The 23,025-nt window shown below is 37.1% G+C and overlaps 1 protein-coding gene across 1 annotated transcript in view; it reads left to right on the forward strand.

The window, feature by feature from the left end:
• Positions 1-2,382: 2,382 nt before the first annotated feature.
• Positions 2,383-23,025, forward strand: part of LOC120224264 (plexin domain-containing protein 2-like) — a 234,382-nt gene continuing 213,739 nt past the window's right edge. Inside the window, exons 1-4 of the mRNA XM_039222500.1 lie at positions 2,383-2,456; positions 4,243-4,317; positions 4,907-5,015; positions 8,939-9,085. Of these exons, the coding sequence (XP_039078431.1) occupies positions 2,383-2,456; positions 4,243-4,317; positions 4,907-5,015; positions 8,939-9,085 (405 nt within the window). The remainder of the gene's footprint in view (positions 2,457-4,242; positions 4,318-4,906; positions 5,016-8,938; positions 9,086-23,025) is intronic.

Raw genomic sequence — 23,025 nt, forward strand, 5'->3', positions numbered from 1 at the left:
TGTATACATTGTGAAGTGATCACCACAATAAGTCTAGTTATCATCTGTCACCATATAAAGTTACTAGAGTATTCTTTATGGGACTGAAGAATATCCTAATGATGAACATCACATCACCGTGACTTACTCCTTTCATAACTGGGAGTTTATAATTCTGGAGTCCCTTCACCCAATTTGCACCCCAACCCTCTGCCAGCCACCAGTCTGTTACCTGTATTTATGACCCTGAGTTTTATTTTGTCTCGTTTTTTAGATTCCACTTATGGTGGACTGCTTGACTTAATTTCACTTAGCATAAGCCCTCAAGATGCACCCATGCTGTCACGAATAGCAAGATTTAATTGCTTTTTTTTTTTTTATGGCTGAGCAGCAGTACCCTGTATATATATATGCCACATATTTATCCATTCATCCAACAATGGATACTTATGTTGTTTCCACATCTTGGCTATGATAAATAATGCTTCACTAAACACAGAGATTCACATATCTTTCAAATCAGTGTGTTTGTTTTTATCAAATGGATACCAAGCATTGGAATTGCTGTATTATTTGGTAGTTCTATTTTTAATTTTTTTGAGAAACCTCAATACTGCGTTTCATAGTGGCTGAACCAATTTACATCTCCATCTACAGCTCACAGTGTTTTTATTCCACATACTTGCCGATACTTATTTTTTTTTGTCTTTTAGATAATAACTTTTATACAGATGTAAGGTGATATCTCATCGTGGTTTTGATTTGCATTTCCCTGATAAGTTATGTGCAGCATCTTTTCATGCAAGTGTTATTCTGCTTGATGTTGTCCCATAAGTTCTTTAAGCCATCTTTATTTTTGTAATTTTTTTTTTTACTTTTTTACTGCTCTGTCTGGGTGAGTTCCATTGCTTTGTCTTCCAGCTTAATGATTCATTCTTCTACTCCCTCCAGTCTGCATTTGGACCCCTCCATTTCTCTAGTGTATCTTTCAGTTTGGTTATTGTATTCTTCAGTTCTATGCTTTCCATTTGATACTTTCTTACATGTTCTCTCTCTTTCTTGAAGTTCTTATCTATTCTTCTCATCTGTGTTCATCCATTCTTCCTCGGACTTCAGTGAGCATCTTTATGATCTTTACTTGAATTCTTTATCTACCTGGTAAAGAAGTCTTTGTATCATTAAGATCTTTTCCATAGGGTTTTTCCTTTTTCTTTCATTTACAATTTATTTCTCTGTCTCCTCATTTTCTTTGACTCTGTGTTTGTTTGTGTGACAGGTGAAATAGCTACCTCTCTCAGTCTGAAGAAGTGGCCTGTGTAAATGATGAAACATCTTGTTCAAACTTGTCCTAGCTCTTGGTTGTTTCTTGATTCTTTGTGATTTTCTAAAACAAGTGATTTATCCTTGATATGTCCCTGTTTGGAGGAGTATACGAAGATCCATCAGTGTTCTAAGGTGGGGAATCTCATTTAGCACTTAGTTTCAGGTTGGAAACAAGAAGTCAGACCCTGAGGCAGCAGTTTTTACAGTGTACAAATACTTACAGTCCTATGGGGCCATTATCATAATCCCTGCTGGCTTCCAAGTCAGGAGATCTGGAGGTGTCCTCTGGGGGACAGTTGCAAAACTTGGGCCTCCAGATGAGTATTTAATCTCCATTCTCTCAAGCTGAGCTATCACGAGGCCAAAGGGATATGCAAGTATGGTGTCTCCCTGCTTACATTCTTTGGGAGTGCCTCCCCAGCCTTCAAATGTGTGGGAAGCCTGAAGCCTATTTCTCAGGCTGAAGCTCCAGATTAAGTTAAATAAGCCTTTTTCACAGGACAACTGGGTTACAGTGGTCTAATAAGAACTCAAGAACTATCCTTTGATTATTACTTTCCTGGGGGAGCCAGGCAGTTAAAAGGGAGGAAGCTGTCCATGTGTAGATTGCATGCACCCATTGGCTTTAGCTAGGCAGCTAGAGAGTGTAGGGGAAGGGCATGCTCACTGGCTTCAGAAAGACAGTGGGGAAAATATCTTGACTGCACTCACCTGTGGGCTTCAGGAATGCAATGGGCGATGGGAGAGTTCCTTGTCCGTGTGTGTGCCAGCTGTAGGCTGGGAGTGGGAGAGTGCCGCGACCACCCAGGCTCACCAACCCTAGCCAGGGAGCAGGGAGTAAAGTACCGCAAGGACCCACTCTCTGACTTTAGTTAGGGAGCGGGAGAAAGCTACGACCATTCGTCTTCACCTGCCCCATCCACGGAGCGAGGGGGCACTGCCACCACCTGCACCACACCCTCATCTGGGCAGCAGGATAGTGCCATCACCACTCACCCCCACCTGTCTTGGCAAGGTGCAGGAGGCTGCCAAGTTTGAGCTCACCCACCTGTGCTAGCAGGGTAAGTGGAGAATGTAAAAATGGCATCCCCCACTGCCTCCATCTCCAGGGAGAGTTTCACCTGTCCACCTACTACAGCAGCTGCATTTAGTTAGTTAGTTAGTCAGTCAGTCAGTCATTCCACCTACAACAGGTGTATGTATGTATGTATGTATGTATTTATATTTTTGTAGCAGATGCTTTTAGATGAGGAAATGAATTTCACATATAGTTCAGGTGCTTTCCAAGTTGTTTTTTTCTTTTTTCCTACTGGGTCTGGAGACAAGTGAGACTTAACTCAAATCTTTTAAAAAGGGAATCTCGGTTTCCTATCGCAGTTTGGTTCCCTTGGACATCAGAGCACTGTTGGTTCTCAAACCAGATATTTTAGGGGCTCATTTCTCCGGCAGATCCCAGGGAGGGTCTGGGTACCTAATGTGGGTCACCAACTCCTCACTCCTCCAGGACAGGCGCCCAGTGAGTGAGACCCCTCCCTATTGTGTGTCCTCACACCTGGATGAGATTTTGGTGAGACAATGTCTCTGCTTCTCCAACCCATCTCAATGTGGTATTTTATCCTTTACTGCCGAAAAGCAGTTCACCTAGTTTGCAGATCTTTTTCAGAGGGAAATGATTCATATGTTGTAGATTTGGTATGTCTATGAGGGGAGGTGAGTACGGGATCTCCCTACACCACCATCTTGTAGAAGTCCCTCTACACCTCACCAGGAAATTTCTTAATATTCAAAAGTCTTTTGTATCTTTTCCTGGGACATGGTATATAGATTCAAGTTTTCCTTTACCTCAGAATAATTGTTCTTCTAATACATTAAAAAAAGAAAAACTTTTCAGGTGCCTTGGTGGCTCTGTCACTTAAGTGTCTGACTCTGGCTCAGGTTATGGTCTCATGGTTTGTAGGTTCGAGGCCCATGTCAGGCTCTGTGCTGTCAACACAGCACAGATCCTCTCCCCTGCTTGTGCTTTCTCTCTCTCTCTCAAATAAGTAAACATAAAAATAAATAAATAAATAATGGTTCTATGTCACTATGTGTATGAATGTATAGATATAGATATATGATGTATCTATATATCATATATATGATCTTTTTCTGCAGTTTATATGATTATCTTAGATATTTATTTTATTCTTTTCCATTTCATCTTGTGTATACTTCTCAAGACTGTTTTCTGTGTCCTAACTAGGAATTTAGTCATGTTTATTCTCTTATTGTAGCTAATGAATTCAGCTCCATAATTTTCTCCCTGAGTACTATCAGCTCACTGTTTTTCTTAGTTTATTATTATATCACATTTTTAGTTTCTTATATCAACATTATTTTTTTTTGATCATAGAGAACTAAGTTTTAACTCTGGTTTTGAGGAATTTAATATACACAAATAATATTTTAAAAAATTACTTTTAAACATTTACCTTTCTAGGCATTATGTAGTCCTTGAGAACTCATGCTATGTGAGAAGGTAATATAGTTGTTATATATTAACACTTGGTAAGAACCATTCAAATTATAATTTTCCTTTATTCATTATCAAACTGCCTTTGAGAGGTAACCAATTGATTTGATGCTAAATACATTTAACTAAGCACTTTGATTATGTTTACGTATTTCAGATGACTAGCACAGTGATATTCATACAATCCAATCCTTTTTTTTTTTTTTTAAGTTCTCAGTGAAATAAATTTAGAGTTCAAATGCTATTACTGCATAAGACAGGGTGAGGCACCCATAAAAATTATCCTTCATACAACCAATGTAATATCAATAATAGAAAAGAAGACAACATTTGGGTCACAATTGTGTAAGCTGATGGTTGCAGAATGGTTAGGTACAGTCATGATGATTTTTCCCTCTGTATTTTTGGTGTTTGTCCTTTGTTTACAGCTGCACATTTGTAGACATATTTGAGAAACATGGATTTATAGGATTTATAGCTACCTACTGTGCCATCCACTTTCAGTAACAGTTTGCTTCCTAAATGAATTGGCAAGTAGGCATATCACAGTAGTGTTTTGTTTCGTTTTCTATGGTATTAATACAGTTTGCTTTTGAGCAGAAAAGGAAAATCTTTGTGCCTGAAGTGGCTTTTGACAACTCTTTAAGTACCATTACTCCTATAAAGGACAAGATGTGGTTTGAATAATTTAGTAGTGCTAAAATGTCACTTTTTTAGGACATCTATTTTATGGCTTTCCTTGAAAAATAGAGCCAAACACCTCTCCCTGGAATTTATAAACTTATGTCTCTAAATTCCTAGGTAAACTGTAAATTGTCATTGTCTTTGAATGAAAGTCACCATGACAGCTTGGCAAGCATGGTCTGTAGAAGTCAAACACCAAACTCTAGTCTTTAGTTTTTCAATACTTTCAAAGATGTGACATTACCTTGGGAAGCTCTGATTTATGTAAAAATGAACATTATTTTCAATTAGACATATCAGTGATTGTAATTAGACAAAAATCACCCATATTTTTTGTAGATAATCCATTATTTAAGTATAATAATATTCTTTATCTTAACTTTAAGACTTTTTCTTGATTTGTTATAGAGATTTAGGAGTTAAGGGAAATACCAAAGTCATTTTAGATATGTTGATTGCAATAATTACATTGAGCTCTTTACTGAAAGTGTGCAATCTTAAAGAGAATATCTATTTGGTATTTATATGGTAATTTATATGGTAATAAGATCATTGGCCGCATGATAGAATCTGTTACATAATTCACCTAAAGATCACATCTCTGTGTTGCTAAACTCTTTATAATACTACAAACAACAGGGAGAAAAATTAAAAATTTTATTTAAACTTGTTTTTTTTTCAAAACTCCCTTATATGTGATTCACTGAAAAATTAAATTAATCATTATTATTTGTAATTCAGACTTGATGATTTCCAGCAGTTTAGATACAAGTTTCCTTTTCAGCTGTATAATTAGCTAAAATACCAGAATTAAACAGATGTTTGTTATCCAGGTCTATAAATCTATAGATGAGATTGCCTTACTCAATGTTGCTTAAACCTCTTGGAAGTTACCAAAACATGTTTGTCAGTTAGGATTCTGTTCGTCGACAATAATTCAACTCAAGGTGGTTTTTTTTTTTTTTTAATGTTTGTTTATTTGTTTGTTTGTTTTAAATTCAAGTTGGTTAACACACAATGCAGCCTTAGCTTCAAGAGTAGAACCCAATGATTCATCTCTTACATGTGATGCCCAGTGAGCAATCTAACAAGTGCCCTCCTTAATGCCCATCACTCATTTAACTCATCCCCCCACCAGCTCTCCTGCAGCACCCTTAAGTTCTCTCTGTATTCAAGAGTCTTATGGTTTCACTCCATCTCTGTTTTTATCTTGTTTTTCCTTCCCTTCATCTATGTTCATCTGTTGTTTCTCACATTCCGCATGAGTGAAATAATATGATACCTGTCTTTCTCTGACTTCTTTCACTTAGCATAATACCCTTCAGTTCCATCCATGTTGTTGCAAATGGCAAAATTTTATTTTTTTTTCATCACTGAGTAGTATTCCCTTATGTATATATACACCACATCTTCTTTATCCATTCATCAGTTGATAGACATTTGGGCTCCTTCCGTAATTTGGCTATTGTTGATAGCACAGCTCTAAACATTGGGGTACATGTGTCCCTTTGAGTCAGTATTTTTGTGTCCTTTGGATAAATTCCTACTAGTGCAATTATTGAGTCTTAGGGTAATTCTATTTTTAATTTTTTGAGGAACTTCCATATTGTTACCAGAGTGGCTGCACCAGTTTGCATTCCCACCAACAGTGCAAAAGGGTTCCCCTTTTTCTACATCCTCACCAACATCTGCTGTCTCCTGAGTTGTTCATTTTAGCCATTCTGACTGGTGTGAAGTGGTATCTCATTGTGGTTCTGATTTGTATTTCCTGGATAATGAGTGATGTCAAACATCTTTTCATGTGTCTATTAGCCATCTGTATGTCTTCTTTGGAAAAGTATCTATTTAAGGTGTTTTAACAATTAAAAAATTTAATTGCTCATCTAAGTGTACAAGCCCAAAATGCACTAGATGCACTTGATCAGGGATCTGGCTCCTTCCCTTCCCTTCCCTTCCCTTCCCTTCCCTTCCCTTCCCTTCCCTTCCCTTCCCTTCCCTTTCCTTCCCTTTCCTTGTAAGAGATACAATGGCTCTGTTTTTATCCATGTTTCCTTTACCTTCAGGAAGGGTTTCTTCATGTAGCAAAATGGCGGCCATAGTTCCAAATTACATACCTACATATCTCAGCAATCGCAGTAAAGGAAGTTATCTCCTCTTTACCTAAATTCCTACATGTCTCATTAATTGGTCTTTTTTAGATTGTGTGCTTCTGATGTCCACCTACTACAAAGCTTCCGGTGGTGAAGCACCAGATAGTAGGAAGGAGTTGCTCATGTGTTGAAGACACAACCAAATGCATGTTACCCTCCCAGAACCCAAGCAGTTAGTGTCATAACCCAGGCAGTTAGTGTCTGGAAGGGAGTGCTAGAAAACCACTAAGATATTAAAACTCTCTTGGGCTGCATGGAATCTTATTCATGCTTCTTTCTTTGTATCTCCTTTTTTTCTCCTTTCTCTGAAGAACTTTTTTTTTTTATCTTTCATCAAAGTTGAACCCATAATTTGTATGTGATAACTAGAGTTTAATTAGAGATCAGAAGTTTACCCAGTACTTGTTTTGTTTTGTTTTGTTTTCATCTTAATGTTAACATTTAATCACTTTTATCAAGATTTATATTTAAGGTCATATTTTATCTTTTAGTCATGGGGCAAAATATATTTAGAATGCTGCTTAGAAAATTCCTTTCCTTTATGTAGTCTGTTTTATAAATTTCTAGCCTGATGACTTGTGAATAGGTACATGGAATTGTTTTGACTAGATTTCAAGAAAAATCGTAGTTTATTCAATTAGCAGTTCAGTAACAAATGCATTAGACAAAATTCACGTTCTAAACTTTATGGTTCAAATCACATACATTGTATTTGCCAAACATTATTCTTGCATTCTTACAAACACTTTTTGTACATGAATGTTTTTAAATTTATTTTACCTAAATAACTCCTCAAATTGGTAAGCACAATAACGTTTTATGGCTAAAAAAATTCACTGGAATCCGAGTTAGTCAGGAATCATATGATTTTTGTGGGTTTTTCTCACTAAAATTGGCTTTTAAAACATTTAAATCTCTTCATTGAGTGAGAACATGAAAATTAAAGGTTTTGTGACAGTCACTATTGTGATAATCAATAGTGAGAATTCAAATAAAAGTAGAATTTAATAATCCAAATTATAGGGGGAAAATGCATTATTTCCATTTCTGAGATCATTAACTGAAAGCAGGCCTTCATATAACCCTAGTTTTAAAGAAGAGAAGTTTGGGTTTGTTGTCACTCAATAGTAATTATAGTTCAGGTTTTCAGTAAATAGCTCCAAAAGTGACATTTTGTTTGGGCAGCAATTAGATCCCTAGAATCACTATGGTAAAAAGACTGTTGTAAACAGACCATACGTTTTCCTCTGTGTTTTATTTATTTAACAATTTCCTCTAAAGAGGCTCATTTTATGTATTTTTAAATCTAATTCACTTCCCTTACAGGTTACTTAACTCTTCTGGGCTTTTGAAGCATAGTAACATTTCTAGTTTCATAGTATCATTTTTTGTTTGATTTTTAAAGAATTTTAGGGACAATAACTCTAGGGTTTGTTTGGGGTTTTTTTTCCCCTTTTCTTTTGAAGGTTTTATTTTCTTTTAAATGGAACTCTGTTTATAACTCTGGAAATTATATAAATTGAGTATATAAAGACTTAAATCCTTCTTTTTTTCCCCAGCCTGATTGAAATGTAATTTATATATAACATTGTGTACATTTAAAAGTACATCCTGTTGATTTGGTTCGCTGTATACTACAAAATAGCACTGGCTAACACCTCCATCCTATTACATTATTACCATTTATTTTTTGTGGTGAGAGATACATTGTCTTATCTACTTTCAAGTATATAATACAGTATTGTTAACTATAGTCACCATGCTGTAGATGATATCCCCAGAACGTATTTGTCCTATAACTGGACATTTGTACTCCTTAGGCAATACCCCTCATCCCACAGCCACCATTGACTCTGTTTTTCTATGAGTTCAGCTATTTTCTTTTGTTTCATTTCGTTTTGTTCTATTTTATTTTATTTTATTATTTTATTATCTATCCAGCTATTTATATAGAGAATGCAAAGACCTATGTGAGCCTGGGGGGAGGGGGGCAGGGGGCCAAAGAAGAGGGAGAGAGAGAATCTTAAGTAGGCTCCATGCCCGGTGCAGAGCCCCACACAGGTCTGTATCTCACAACTGTGAGATCATGACCTGAGCTGAAATCAAGAGTCAGTCACTTAACTGACTAAGCCACCCAGGTGCCCTGGTGGAGTTCAGCTCTTTTAAGATTCTGCACGTAAGTGAGAACAGACAGTATTTGTCTTTGTCTGACTTCTTTTGCTTGGCATAATGCCTTCAATTTCCTCCCATGTTATCTCTGTTCTTGATGTGCATTATTCTTTTATTACAGGAGGACACAGATCATAATTACTATATATCTCGGATATATGGTCCCTCTGATTCAGCCAGCCGGAGTTTGTGGGTGAATATAGACCAGATGGAAAAGGACAAAGTGAAGATCCATGGAATTTTGTCCAATACTCACCGGCAAGCTGCAGTAAGTGCTCTGACATTTTGAGCTTTTTTTCCTCTGCTATGAAAAAATATTCCTTTAATAGGCATATCAATGTTGTTTATTGTGATCACTTTTTGCTATTTAGTTCTGCAGTTGCAATTTAAATAATTATATGCAACTTCATAATTGCAAATAAGGTATTATTGAAAGTAAAAAAGAATTATTTTGAGAAGCCACCATCAATTTAACTATTAATTAAATTAACCATTAATTTATCTAGTAAGATGAGTTGAATATTCAAAGTTCAGATTGTTCTTGGATGATTTTCAGTTTTCTTTTAATCTATGAATTTAGAGAACATTAAAAAAATTGTAATGTTTTTTAGTTTTGAGACACAGAGCATGAGTGTGGGAGGGGCAGAGAGAGAGGAAGACACAGAATCCAAAGCAGGCTCCAGACTCTGAGCTGTCAACACAGAGCCCAACCTGGGGCTCGGACCCACAATCTATGAGAGCATAACCTGAGCTGAAGTCAGATGCCTAACCGACTGAGCCACCCAGGCTCCCTGAGAACATTTCTTAAAAAGTTACATGAGTTTGGCATCTGCCATTTTGCATGGGTTTATTGCTTTCTTGGTTTGAAAAATATTTCACCAGAAACATTTATGATTCAGATAACCAAATTAGATGTCTCAGTGAAGAAGTCTGATAGAAAGGAAAAAAATTAAATCTGCAAGTCTCCACACATGTTTCAGCCTGAGTTTATCCTTTACCAGTCCTGGCTCCTTAAACATGTAGCTTGTAATGAGGTATAGTTTCTGTATAGTGGGGATGACAGGATGTTAATTCAGGTCTCACTTACCTTCCTTGGTCATTGGTATCCTATTCTACCTGTCAGGCTGAATGCTTACATGGATTAGCTTTTCAATCTTCATAATAATCCTATAATTTAAATATTATCACCATCCAGGTATTGCAGATAAGAGAACTGAGTGATAGAAAAAATCACGTAACCTGCCTAAAGGTCTCCAGCTACTACTAAGTGATGAACCTCAGACTCTCAATGTGTCTGTAAAGTATAGCCCACTGGGTTCTAGCAGTTTTTGATAGTCATTTTTCTGACAAACACCTGACAACATTTAGTGAAAAGTTATTTAGTTTTGCTATTACAGATAATACCAGTGATCTTACCATCAATGAAATCATGTCTTTTTCAGCTTAATGTGACAAAGTAAAAACACAACTTTAACCTTTCAAATCTATCACCATTACTGATTTAAAGATAGAACTAACAGATGGGCACCTGGGTGGCTTAGTCGGTTAAGTGTCTAACTACAGCTCAGATCATGGTCTCACTGTTCGCGAGTTCGAGCCCCGCGTCAGGCTCTATGCTTACAACTTGGAGCCTGGAGTCTGCTTCGGATTCTGTCTCCCCCTCTCTCTCTCTGTCCCTCCCTCACTCATACGTGTGTGCATGTGCTCTGTCTCTCTCTCTCAAAAATAAATAAATATTAAAGAAAACAGTTAAAAAAAGAGAACTAGTAGAGTCCATGACTTTCAAGGTATAAAGTGGCACTGATATGATGGTTATATCAAAAATTTTGGCCAAAGTCCTTTATTGTATATATGTAGACTTTCCTGCTTCAGTAGAATAACTGCTCACAGTTAAAATAGAAATTAATTATAATTCACCATGAGATGCTTCATTGAATTGTCAGTGTAGAGCACATATGTTCAGAGGCTGAGAGGCAAACAAAGTTGCCATCTCCCCTGACTGAATTCCATCATCCCTTTTCTTTTCCATATTGAAGCAACCCCAGGCAAAATGACAGATTCAGAAATGATTCCCTGTTGGGTTTAGAACAAGATTTTCGAAGAGAAAATGAGAAAGTTTTAGATTAGGACAATGTCTATCAGAAATTTCTTGACAATCTTCTTACAATATTACAGTACCTAATACACTTTGTAAAAGTTCAAATGATGGGTGCATCCAATTGACGTTTCCATAAATTGGCCCGGTTCTGCTGTCAGCCACCACGGATGAAATCTCTAGGCAGACAAAGAAGGTCATCAGTTAAAGTGTTAGCAGATTTCTGCTTACTCATTTTCATTTGCCGTGCTGTCCCCAAAGCGCGGCCATTCATGTGTCTTGTCTTTCCTTGAAGAGTATTTTTTTCTTGTTGGAATAGGGTTTGCTTGGTTACCATGCAACCTCAATTCTCTGACAAGTCTCAAGATAAATCATGATGCTGTAATGGTCCATTTTTCTTACTGTTAGTATAGTGGTGACACTTTTGCTTTCAACACCAAACACAAAATCGTGAGCTTCAGTGAGGAGCTTATCTGGTACTCCATGCTCAGATTTTTAAATATGTATCATTGGGAGAAACATTTATTTCAGCTACTTTGTCATTGTCACAGCCTGGTTTTTGTTTTGTTTTGTTTTTATAACAAGAATTTTAGGGGCACCTGGGTGGCTCCATTGGTTAAGTATTCAACTTTGGCTCAGGTCATGATCTCATAGTTTGTGAGTTCAAGCCCCATGTCCGGCTCTGTGTTGACAGCTCAGAGCCTGGAACCTGTTTCAGATTCTGTGTCTCCTTCTCTCCCCCCCCCCCCCCCCATTCTCCATCTCTAAATAAACATTAAGAATTTTAAGAAGAAAACAACAAGAGTTTCAGCTATCACCAGACATTTCTTAGAGTTAAAAATTGAATCTGTACCCATTTTTCTGTCATTGTCAACTGAACACACACACACACACACACTCACACACTCACTCACCTAGGTCCATACTTCCCTTTACAACAATAGAATTGATAATATTTCTTCATCTCCTTTTTTTTTCCTGGAAAAATTTGCCACTGAGAGTCCTTCATTGGAGTAAGTTTTATGTCTGGGAACCTATAAATTTAGTTAATAGATTACCTTTAATTTTTTTTTTCTACAAACATTCTTGCTTTCATAAGTGTGATGGTTAAGTATTAGTTTGATATTTTCAAATTTTGAAGAATGATTCATGTTTGAAAATGTCCTCAGTTGGCCTCCCTACCCTTCCCATCTCGCCTGATTCTTTTTTTGCTCCATTTCTATTATGCCTTCCTGGGGGTAGAATCAGGTTTGTGGGGAGGATGACGGAATTGTAATGCACAGGTGGTGTTGCGACCAGAGGACTCAATAGTGTCCATAAACATTCCCCTTCCTACCCCCCCCCCACACACACACGGCCCAAGCACCCAAGTACAGCTACTCTCTCCCTTGATGCTCCTCAGAGGCTTTAGCGTAAGGGGAAATGGCAAATGGGAAACAACACATTCACTTTATGATGTCATAATCATCATAATCCTTGATGCAAAGCTCTCTGGTAATTTAGTTGGAAACAGGACTTAAATTTAAGCCCTAAGGGAAGAAGGGAGATTCTCAAATCTTGTCACCAAATAATGTAATTTTCATGCCCAAAAGCATGCATTCTGTCAACAAATTAGACAAAAAAGAAGAAAGAGCTATGTGGCTAGGGGCATACTGAGGGCATCTGGCTCACTAATCCAGCTCTAGATAAGCAGGAGTTGAGAGAGAAGCTAGAAGACTGTTTTCCTAAAGAGGCATCTCCTCCCCATCCCCAACCCGGCTGCCTCAGAATGGCACAGGGAAAGATCAAAAGGAGTGTGTGACTGGAAAGCATGGTTTTTTAAAGAAATAGTTTCCCCTCCACCATCATCATTTATAAATGCAGTCTTAATAGCATGTGGAATCTTAGATTAATATTCCAGTAAGAGGAAGCGAGTAGAGTTGGGAGTAAGAGTTTCCCCTTTTCTCCCATCCATAAAAATATCTTATAATTTCAGGGCAGACGGAAACTTAGAAATCACTCACCTCACATGCCAAAACACATTGATTTATTTTTCCTTCTAGTATATAGGCCATGTGTAAGCCAAACTCATTAGTATTTGTATTATATATGTATGTATAATTTGACTATAGTCTCCGCATTGTCCTTTTAGGTTTAAAAACCATTTTTAAAATCATTATTGCAAAAAAAAAAAAAACCAGATGTTAAAACCTAGTTTTAACTTTGACAGATAAAAGGAAAGAGCATGTTTTCTTACACAAAGTGAAAAATTTGTATAAGTCCCTACCATATGGCATTCAATGAGCCACTTTATATTCAAATACTGGTACTTATTTGGATATTTTTGTCCTTTATTCAAAGTCACAAGTTGTCAGACTACAGATCTAGAAGCTTCTGACTATAAACCTAGGAACCAGTCTGGATTTATTTCTTTTCCTCTGTGTGAACCTTCAAATTCTATGGTTTTTATAGTTTCTTCTATATTTCCATATTCATATTACTTAATATATTGCTGGACACCAAGTTTGATTCAATAGCCGGCCAAATCAAAATTATTTTGCTTTGGTGAAACCACAGTTTATGAAATTCTGATTCACGGCTTCTTGAGAGGTACCACTGTCCTGGTAGAAGGAATCTAGGGTTATAGAAGTCATGAAACCTTGGCTCCAAAACTCATTTTCTTAGTTTCTGGCCTCTCTGTGCCTCAATTTTATAACCTGGAAGGAAGGGGAAAAATGACTGCCTTGACTATCCTCTAGTGCTTTTTTGAGAATAAAAATGAAATGGATATGAAAGGACGCTGAAAATATCAAATAAAAATGAGATCGTAGGGCAGTGCTATTTGAGAGTCCTCATTCTCTATAACAAAAAATAACCCTCAAACAAGTTCATTCCCAAGTGCTCTCCAAGAGTCTTCCCGATAGATAGATATGTATCTATATATTTATATCTGTATTATAATCTCCCCCCCACCTTTTTTTTGGCCAAGAAAACACCAGTGTGCTCTTGGCCAGACATAAACACACTGTTAGCTTTTAAAAAATGTATCTATGTGTTGGTAGGAGGATTGATTCTTTATATAAGAAACCCCAGCAACATAAAATGAAATTCTGTTCCCTTTCTGTCATAATGCAGATACAGTTTTTTTTTTTTACATAAAAGTTATATGTTTTTTGATGTGGTCATTATGTTTTTAGTTTTAAAAATTGGGCTGTTCTTGGTGGAGATCCTCAGACTATGTGAATATACACAGAAACCTTCATTTAAAAAATTGAGTCTTCTGGGGTTTGTTTGTTTGTTTGTTTGTTTTTTCCAGGAAAATAGCATCATTTCAACTAGCACTGCCATGGGTCTCTCTTATTGGCATAATGTTGATGTTGGCAGGCTAAATGTGAATGTCCGTGGTGACTTGAGTCCATTGTTTTCTCATTCTGCACAATTTCTTTCTTTATTTTTTCACTGTGCATCAGAATGTCTGTTGATAAGTGCTCATTTTTCTAAATGATTACCTCAAAAGTGAATTTAATTTGCTATCTAGATCAGGCGACCATCTAGACCACACATTTCTGCCTCAGTTCTGTTCACACTAACAGAAAGTTACTTTCATTATTTTTGCTTTGGCTGGTTGAGTACACTTGCTGCTCTGGCGTTCGAATTGCTCCATTTCAACCAAGACATTTACAGTTTATCAATTTGGCCTTATTTGCCTTTGTTCTTAGGATTTTCCTCTAGTTTAATAATAGACTAGGATGAGTTTTGTTTGCATGAATCTTTCCAGCTAAATTTTGGTTTCATTAGTTGATTTTACTATTATTTACTTAAGTCACTTACGTACTTAAGTCACTTATCTTTTGAGACTAATTCTCTCTGTCCTGAAGAAAGTGTTAATTGAGGCCCTTTATGGAAAATAAAGTCTTGTCGGGGCACCTGGGTGACTCAGACAGTTAAGTGTTGGACTCTTGACTTTGGATCAGATCATGATCTTATGGTTCATGGGATCGAGCCTTGTGTCTGGCTCTGCACTGACAGCACAGACCCCGCTTGGGATTCTCTCCTGCTCTCTGCCTCTCCCCTGCTTGTGTGTACACATCCGGATGCTCTTTTTTTCTCTCTCTATCTCTCAAAATAAACATTATTTAAAAACAGAAAATGAAGACATCTCTTTGTTCCATTCCACAAACCTGAGATTAGAGTAACTGAGTTCTGTCCCTCCACATCCCAGGGAAGTGAGCTGGTCCATCTGCCTTAAAGGCAGTAAACAAATACAGGTAAAGATCCATTCCTTCTCCTGCTGATGGCTTTAATGATACAGATTAAACATTCCATAGTCCCACCTATTGTGCAGAGTTTAGTAAATTCCTTTTACTTATATGATTATCTACATAGATGTAGATTAGTAATTATTTAAGCTACCCTTGAGACCCTCCCTGAATCTAAGAACGATTTCAGACATAGAAGGGATGTTGGAGAGTTTTAAGATAGCTTTATGAAGCCCACAGTGATCAATTTTTATGTGTATAACAAGGCTTCGTTTTCCAAATCAAAAACGTACTTTAAAAAAAATCATACTTGATTTCATTCTATTTCAGTTCAATTTAATCTTATTTCTCCATATTGCATCTTTAGTGGATGGGTACCATTATTTCTATAAAACTAGAATCATAGGAGGTAATCTTATTCATCTTCTGTTACCAATGATGGCTGTAAAATAATTCTAGATAAAGAAATCTCTGCCCAGCTTTCAAAGTCACAAGTGAGGCAAACACTTGAGGCTTCTGTGAAATCTTCTTAGATGATTTCATTCACATTAGCCTTTTGCAATCATAAAGCTATAAAAATGGGACCCCACAACCATATCTCAGATGGAATAAATAAGTTCACTTACTCTTGTTTTCTAGATTCTCTTCTCCAACTTATTTTTGATCATTTTTTCTGAGATCTTGCCATGAGTCCATGAAGACTTAGTAACAGTTAATTTTAGCAAACATGACCGCAAAACATATTCTCACCCCGAAGCTATAAAATGATAAAACTTTCACATGACTCTTTTGCAGGGAAATATTTTGTAACACTGAAAACCTAGCAAAATGTAAATGGAATATAAAACTCTTTGAGAGTGAATATTTAAGCAAAGAGACTTAATTCTTGTGAAAAATCTTAAAGTACAGAGGATAAAAGACATTTTGGGATTGGGATTCCTTGGACAGGCTGGTATGTTAGTATCTTTTAAAACTATTGGTTATACCAATTTTTGTTACCTTTCTTTTTGTCTATTTCTTCTTACCAAATGATAGCCTATTGCTTACCCTAGCGAAAATAGTCAAAATCTCACACGACTTGTTCATAAATTGGTGGCCCCTTAGAACTTCTGTTGTACCTGGGTTTCCAGACTCAAAAAGCAGGTATCTCTTTCTTTACTGGAGGTTCTCTGTTAAAATACCAGGACTAGAGCTGAACCACCTGTAACCACTCTCAACTGGTGATGAATTGCCAGGAATTTCTTATGAAGCAAATACCTGAGAAAAATGTCAAGTAACCTTCAATGTTGATAGATGGACAAAGGGTCCTAATACCCTGCAGAGTAGGCTGTGGGCATGGGTAGGTTTTCCTAAGGGAGCGGCTCTTGGGAGCTCTGTCGGGAGGCATCCATTGATGCAGCTTTTGAAAACTCCAGAAGTTGCCAAATGTGGCAAATTGTTAAAAATTGGTGAGTATGCATAAACAATATAAAGGAGTTTTTTGCATTATTTCTGTAACTGAAATTTGAAGTTATTTCCAAATAAAAAGTTAAAAAAGAGAAATTAACCAAGAAAGATGAAAAGTTAAAAATGAACTTGGCCTAAATTTGAATTTCACCCCATAATCAAGGTTAGTTACTCTTCTGATGAACTTGGCCTTCACTGAATTCCAGATCTTAACACATCTGTCGAAAGGCAGCTTGATATCATGTTTAAATATGCAGACTTAGAAACAGGCTGCCTCGGGGGCGCTTGGGGGACTTAGTCGGTTAAGCGTCCGACTTTTGCTTAGGTCATGATCTCGCGGTTCGTGGGTTCGAGCCCCGAATAAGGCTCTGTGCTGACTGCCAGCTCAGAGCCTGGAGCCTGTTTCAGTCTGTGACTCCCTCTCTCTCTGACCCTCCCCTGCTCACGCTGTCTCTCTCTCTCTCTATCTCTCTCCTAGAAATAAATAAGACATTAAAAAAAAATTAAAAAAAAAAAAAAAAGAAACAGGCTGCCTGCATTTGAGTCCCCCACCATTGCCAACTACAACCTGGGAGACTCTGAGTGTGTTATGTACTCTCTATTATGTACTCTGTCCATCACTTTTCTCATCTGTAAAATGGGAAGAATAATAGAACCTACCTTCTAAGGTTGTCATTAGTATTACCTGATTTAACAGTTGTGCAATGCTTAGCTCAGTGGTGCTAGAGATGTCCATTACATTAATATTAACAATCACCAAGCAAACATTTAACTTTTTTAGTTATTTTCCACTGACAGGAAAGAAGGGAAAGATAGAGTGTTTTTCCTGCCCTGGCCTGTTTGAGTATCACCAGTCAAGGACTTAACAAGAGTGTCATTGCCCTCAGGTGTACCATGGCCACAAATCATTGCTTGGGTGCCTGAATAGCAGGTACTTCTATGCTTCAGTTCCTGAAATGGAAATTTTCAGGCCATGTAAGTGTTACCAGGTGAAGTGAGACGATGTTATCCAGAATGAAGTCTATTTACTTTTTTAACACATTTCATGCTTGCCGAAGTTTCCTTACAGCAATGATTTTAGTGTTTCAAAGACCATGATGTGACATAGAGACTTGCTGTTCAAGTCCTGGGGCAGTATCAGCAGCCCTGGGAGCTTGTTAGAAATGCAGAATTTCCACTCCTTTATCCCCAGACCTACAGAATCAGAGTCTCTATTTTCTTTTTTAATTTGAGAGAGAGAGCAAGAGAGCACACTCTTAAAAGCATGAGTGGGGAGAGGGACAGAGAGAGAGAGTGGGAGAGGGGGATCTTAAGCAGAGTCCAAGCTTAGCATTGACACAACACAGGCTCCATCTCACAGCCCTGAGAGCATGACCCGAGCCGAAATCAAGAGTCGGATGCTTAACCAACTAAGCCACCCAGGTGCCCCTACAATCTGTATTTTAACAAGAACCCTTGATTATCGTGTACACTTCAGTGTGAGAAGCCTGGCAGAATCCACTTCCTTGCTTCTAGAACAGTGTAAGATATCCAGAAGTGGCTTCTGGTTCTCTCCCTCCTCCCACCTACCCGCCAAAATCTTCTTTATAAAATCCTATTATTCTTTCTCTGTGCCCTTCAACGGTGTACCTTCACACCCAGCCTGAATGGTAAATACTCCCACAAACTAATTTGAATAGTTCTCAAAATGATGCAAATATAGGCAAGCTACTGTAAGCCAAGTGTTTGCTGGGAACCATGAACTGTGAGAGGTCAAAAGATATGGTGCTAGTTCACTTAATCTCTAGTTCATTTGAAGGAGTATCAGGTAACTGCACAATGTTTACATATTGTTTCCTAGCATATGAATAGTCCTGTGCAGAGTGTCATTCAATATGGAGGGTTAATTAAATTCTTGGTTCTATAACGAAAAAAGTACTGAAGCAGTTAGAATTTCTACTCAGAAAATCAATTCAATTGATGGGCTTTATTTCTGAAAGGAATAGCCAGTCTCTTGTCCATATATTTGCATACCGATTAGCCCCTTCTCATGAACATTGTGATCTTTTAATTAGGTTTCCTGTGTTTTTAGTCACTGGATTAATGACCTATCTCCTGTCCACTCCTCCCAGGGTGTGAGAGTTGGTTAAAATTCCATTTTTTATTAAAAAAAAAAAAATTCTCCATGGTATAAGCATTATGAGTTATATTGCCCACTGCAGCTATTTTATTTCTGAAATTTATGGTCAAGAAGCCAGATTCTCCTTTAGGGGATATCAGAGAAGTCTATATTGCTGCTGCCTGCATGTATATGCCTCTCCATTGCCCATTTTCTCCTTTAATATTTGCTTTTTGTGGAAACCTGTCCATTTCCATTTTACTATTTCTATAGCTACATATGTACATATGTATAGGCTCCTACTTATATCATTCTCCTCTCCTTCAGTTTATATTACTCCTTATTACTTCTTCTTGTGTAAGGGGATCAATTTCAGTTAAACAGGTGTATAAACCAGTAACAGGCAATTCCCATTGAGAACTGTAAAAAAGAAAGCAAAGGTTCTGTAAGTTTAGAAAACAGGCCCCCGGATCTATCCTTGGAGGGTAAGAAATGGATGCATTTCCAAATGTCAAAACCCCAAATGTCAAAAAAAAAAAAAAAAATGGAGTTCAGGCTGTGCCCATTTGGTGAGAGGGGACTTGCATGTCTCCATCAGGCATCAGTGGCCTGTGGCTCAGCATGGCTTCTCCCAGCACTGCTCAGTTATCCCAGGCCCTCCAGTGGTGCCTTTTAACTGAAAAGACTATACCTTCTTCAGATTTTCTCTTTGTTTTATGGCTTTGGCCTCCTGCGTCTGAGAGCCTTCTGACCATGTTTTATTATGACTACATTTTAAAGGAAATTGTTACGTCTACTAAAAACAAAAACATGAGTGACTGACAGTATTAAGGGTCCCAGGTAGACACAGTTACAGAAAGTCTGATAAGAGAAAGGAAAAGAAGCACGTGGTATAAAAGAAGGGAGAAAGTATGTTATAGTGTTCAAAACTCAAATGTTGTGGAGTCAAACGTGTGGATTGAAATTCTGGCTCTACTACCTCTAGTAGTTTCAACTTATTATCTGTTTTTTGTTTGTTTTGTTTTGTTGTAAAGTTTCTTCTTAATAGTTTCAGGCTTATTTTAAAAAACTTCAAAAAATGGGGGACACCTGGGTGGCTCAGTCAGTTAAGTTTCCACCTTTGGCACAGGTCATGATCTCGTGGTCCATGGGTTTGAGCCCCACTTGGGCTCTGTGCTGACAGCTCAGAACCTGGAGCCTGCTTTGGATTCTCTCTCTCTCCCTCTCTCTCTGGCCCTCCCCCACTATCTCTCTCTCTCTCTCTCTCTCAAAAATAACTAAAAATTAAAAACTTACAAGAAATAATGAAAAAGTTCCCATACAGCTTTCGCCTAGCTTTCCCTGGTGTTAACATCTTATATGCTTATGATACAATTATTGATAACAAGAAATTAACACCTGCTACTGTGCTCTTAACTAATGTAAGGCTTTGTTCATATTAGTTAATTGTCCCAAACCATCTATCTTTCTTCTTGTAAATCCAGTCTGGGACCTACATTGCATGCATTTTTCCAATCTCCTAGCCTCCTTCAATCTATAACATTTCCTCAGTTTTTCTTTGTCTTTCATGAACTTGATACTTTTAAAGAGTATTGGACTAGGGCACCTGGGTGGCTCAGTAGGTTAAGCATCTGACTTCGGCTCAGGTCATGATCTCACGGTTCATGGATTCAAGCCCTGCGTCAGACTCTGTGCTGACAGCTTAGAGCCTGGAGCCTGCTTCAGATTCTGTCTCCCTCTCTCTCTCTGCCCCTCCCTGCCTCAACTCTGTCTCTCTCTGCCTCAAAGATAAATAAACATTAAAAAAAAAAAAAAAGAGTATTGGACTGTTATTTCACTTCCAAAAGAGTATTGGACATATTTCAATGTCTCTGGTTTGGTGTTTGTCTGCTGTTTCTTCCTGTTTTAACACAGGTCTCTGTTTTCAGCAAAAATTACTCTTTGTGGAAATACAGAAATGGTATTCTGTCATTTATTGTGCATTGTATCGAAGGTACATGATGTCACTATGCCTCGCTTCTGGTGATATTAACTATGATTACCTGCTTTAGGGGATACCTTCCAGATTTTGCTCCTTCACTATAAAGTTACGCTGCTTCCTTTTATAATTATCAAGTATCTTTCTGCAGGATGCTTCCTGACTATGCAAATATCCTGTTTCTTATCTTACTTTCACCTTCTACTTTTAGCATTCATACTTGCTAAATACAGGCAAAAATACTTAGCATAATGTCTGATATATTAAATGCTAATTTCATTTTCCTACCAACAGTAAATACAGTAGCATGATTATTTCAATATAACAAAAATGAGAGCATCTTAACATTGCCCAGAAACATAATATTGAATTGTGATATAATTCTATTAGTAGAGCAGTTTGCCTTCATTGATATTAAACACAACGTATATTACATCACTTCCAACTATTAGGAATCAAATAGGGAGATATTTTTCTTTAGGAAACTAATTTTAAGGAATTCTTGCTATGTTAGACACCTTCATGTGCATAAGGTAATATTCACTATCATTGACTCAGTGCTTATGAAGGTCCATATATTATTTGGTCATTCGATTCTTGTAATACAGTTTAAAGAAATTCCTTTTTTAAAAAAAAAGAGTTTTCAATGTTTATTTATTTTGAGAGAGAGAATGCATACACACATGTGTGTGTAGGAGAGGGGCAGAGAGAGAGGGAGACAGAGAATCCCAAGCAGGCTCCATGCTTTCAGCACAGAGCCACACGCAGGGCTCAGCTCATGAACCAAAATCAAGAGTCAGACGCTTAACTGACTGAGCTACCCAGGTGCCCCTAAAGAAATGTTTTGACTAGTAACCAAACTGTGGCTTAAATAGGTGAAATGATTTATGAAATCACACAGCTACTAACTACCAAAGCTGGAGCATAATTTCAAGCCTCTCTGACTCCCAAACCTTGCTAGATCATTAAAACTTAGGAAAGAATCCTTGAAAATTTAAAAATAAAGCTTCATCTAGTTCCATTAAAGGAAGATTATAAAATGTGTTTCTGGTGGTTAGGAAAGAACTAAGACTGCAGTAATTTATTCTAAGTATTTACAGTTGAGTGAGTTTTATGCGGTTCAAGAAAGTTACTCAATTGTTTTTGTGCATTCTGGAAGAATATATCACATCTCAAAGTTTATCCATAATTACTATAAAAATTTACTTTAATAAGAATGATTATTCAATAATTTTTATTTATAAGAGATATAAATCTTATTGGAAATAAAATCATGAGGTATTCTAGAAGAAAGTCAGTAGCTCTAGAAATATTCATGTAAATTAAGCAAAATATTTTTTCTTCAATTTTGCAGTTACTCTCAAAGTCAATATTTAGCATAAATAAACACACTGAAAATATATCTCAAGATTGATTTGATCTACTTTTTGAAATATTTTTAGAAAAAATAATGCAGATCTCATTTTTCCAATAATAATGATAATATCCCACCAATTTGACAGACCCGAGATAGAAGTATATGCCCCTCAAACAGTATATTATTTGAATGATTAAAAATAGAATGTTGAGGGGCACCTGGGTGGCTCAGTTGGGTGGGCATCCAACTCTTGACATTGACTCATGTTGTGATCTCACGGTCTTGATAGTGAGCCCCACATCGGACTCCACTTCAGCACGGAGCCTGCTTGGGATTCGCTCTCCTCCCTCCGCCTCTCCCCTGCTCATATGCTTGCTCGTTCCCTCTCTGTTTCTGTCTCTCTATCTCTAAATAAATAAATAAATAAATAAATAAATAAATAAACAAACAAACAAAACATTTAAAAAATAGAATTGTTGAAATATGTGGATAGAAATTAATGATTAATTCATGAATTCATTTCTGCATAAATGAACAGTCCCTAAATTCTTTGGACCATTTCCTATCATGAACTCATGAAATTAGCAATTACTTAAAGCTTAGTTACTACTAATTTTCTTGCCACAAGCTTTTCACCAGGATTATGTCTTCTACAAATGAAATAAAGACTTGGGGGAACCAGAAAAATGTAGCTTTATTACTGTTCATAAGAAGCTGTCTTCAAACAAGAAGCAGGTTTTTTTTATTAATGACATTTTAAAAAGTAGATTTTAGGATTATAAATGTGCCCACTCCATATACTTAATTCGTATTAGGAGGTTTCTCTCTTCAAGGTCTTGCCAGCATTGACAAATTAATTTATCCTTGTAAGACCACTGAGAAATAGGCAAACAAGTTAATCTGGAACAGTGTTTGTTTAGGATTACAATTCCTGTGTTATTTGAAAGGAGTTAGCAGAGATCACAATAATTAGCCTAAAAACAGATAGCAATAGGC

Source organism: Hyaena hyaena, unplaced genomic scaffold (assembly GCF_003009895.1).
Source record: "Hyaena hyaena isolate Hyena2069 unplaced genomic scaffold, ASM300989v1 scaffold_1144, whole genome shotgun sequence".
Lineage (NCBI taxonomy): Eukaryota > Metazoa > Chordata > Mammalia > Carnivora > Hyaenidae > Hyaena > Hyaena hyaena.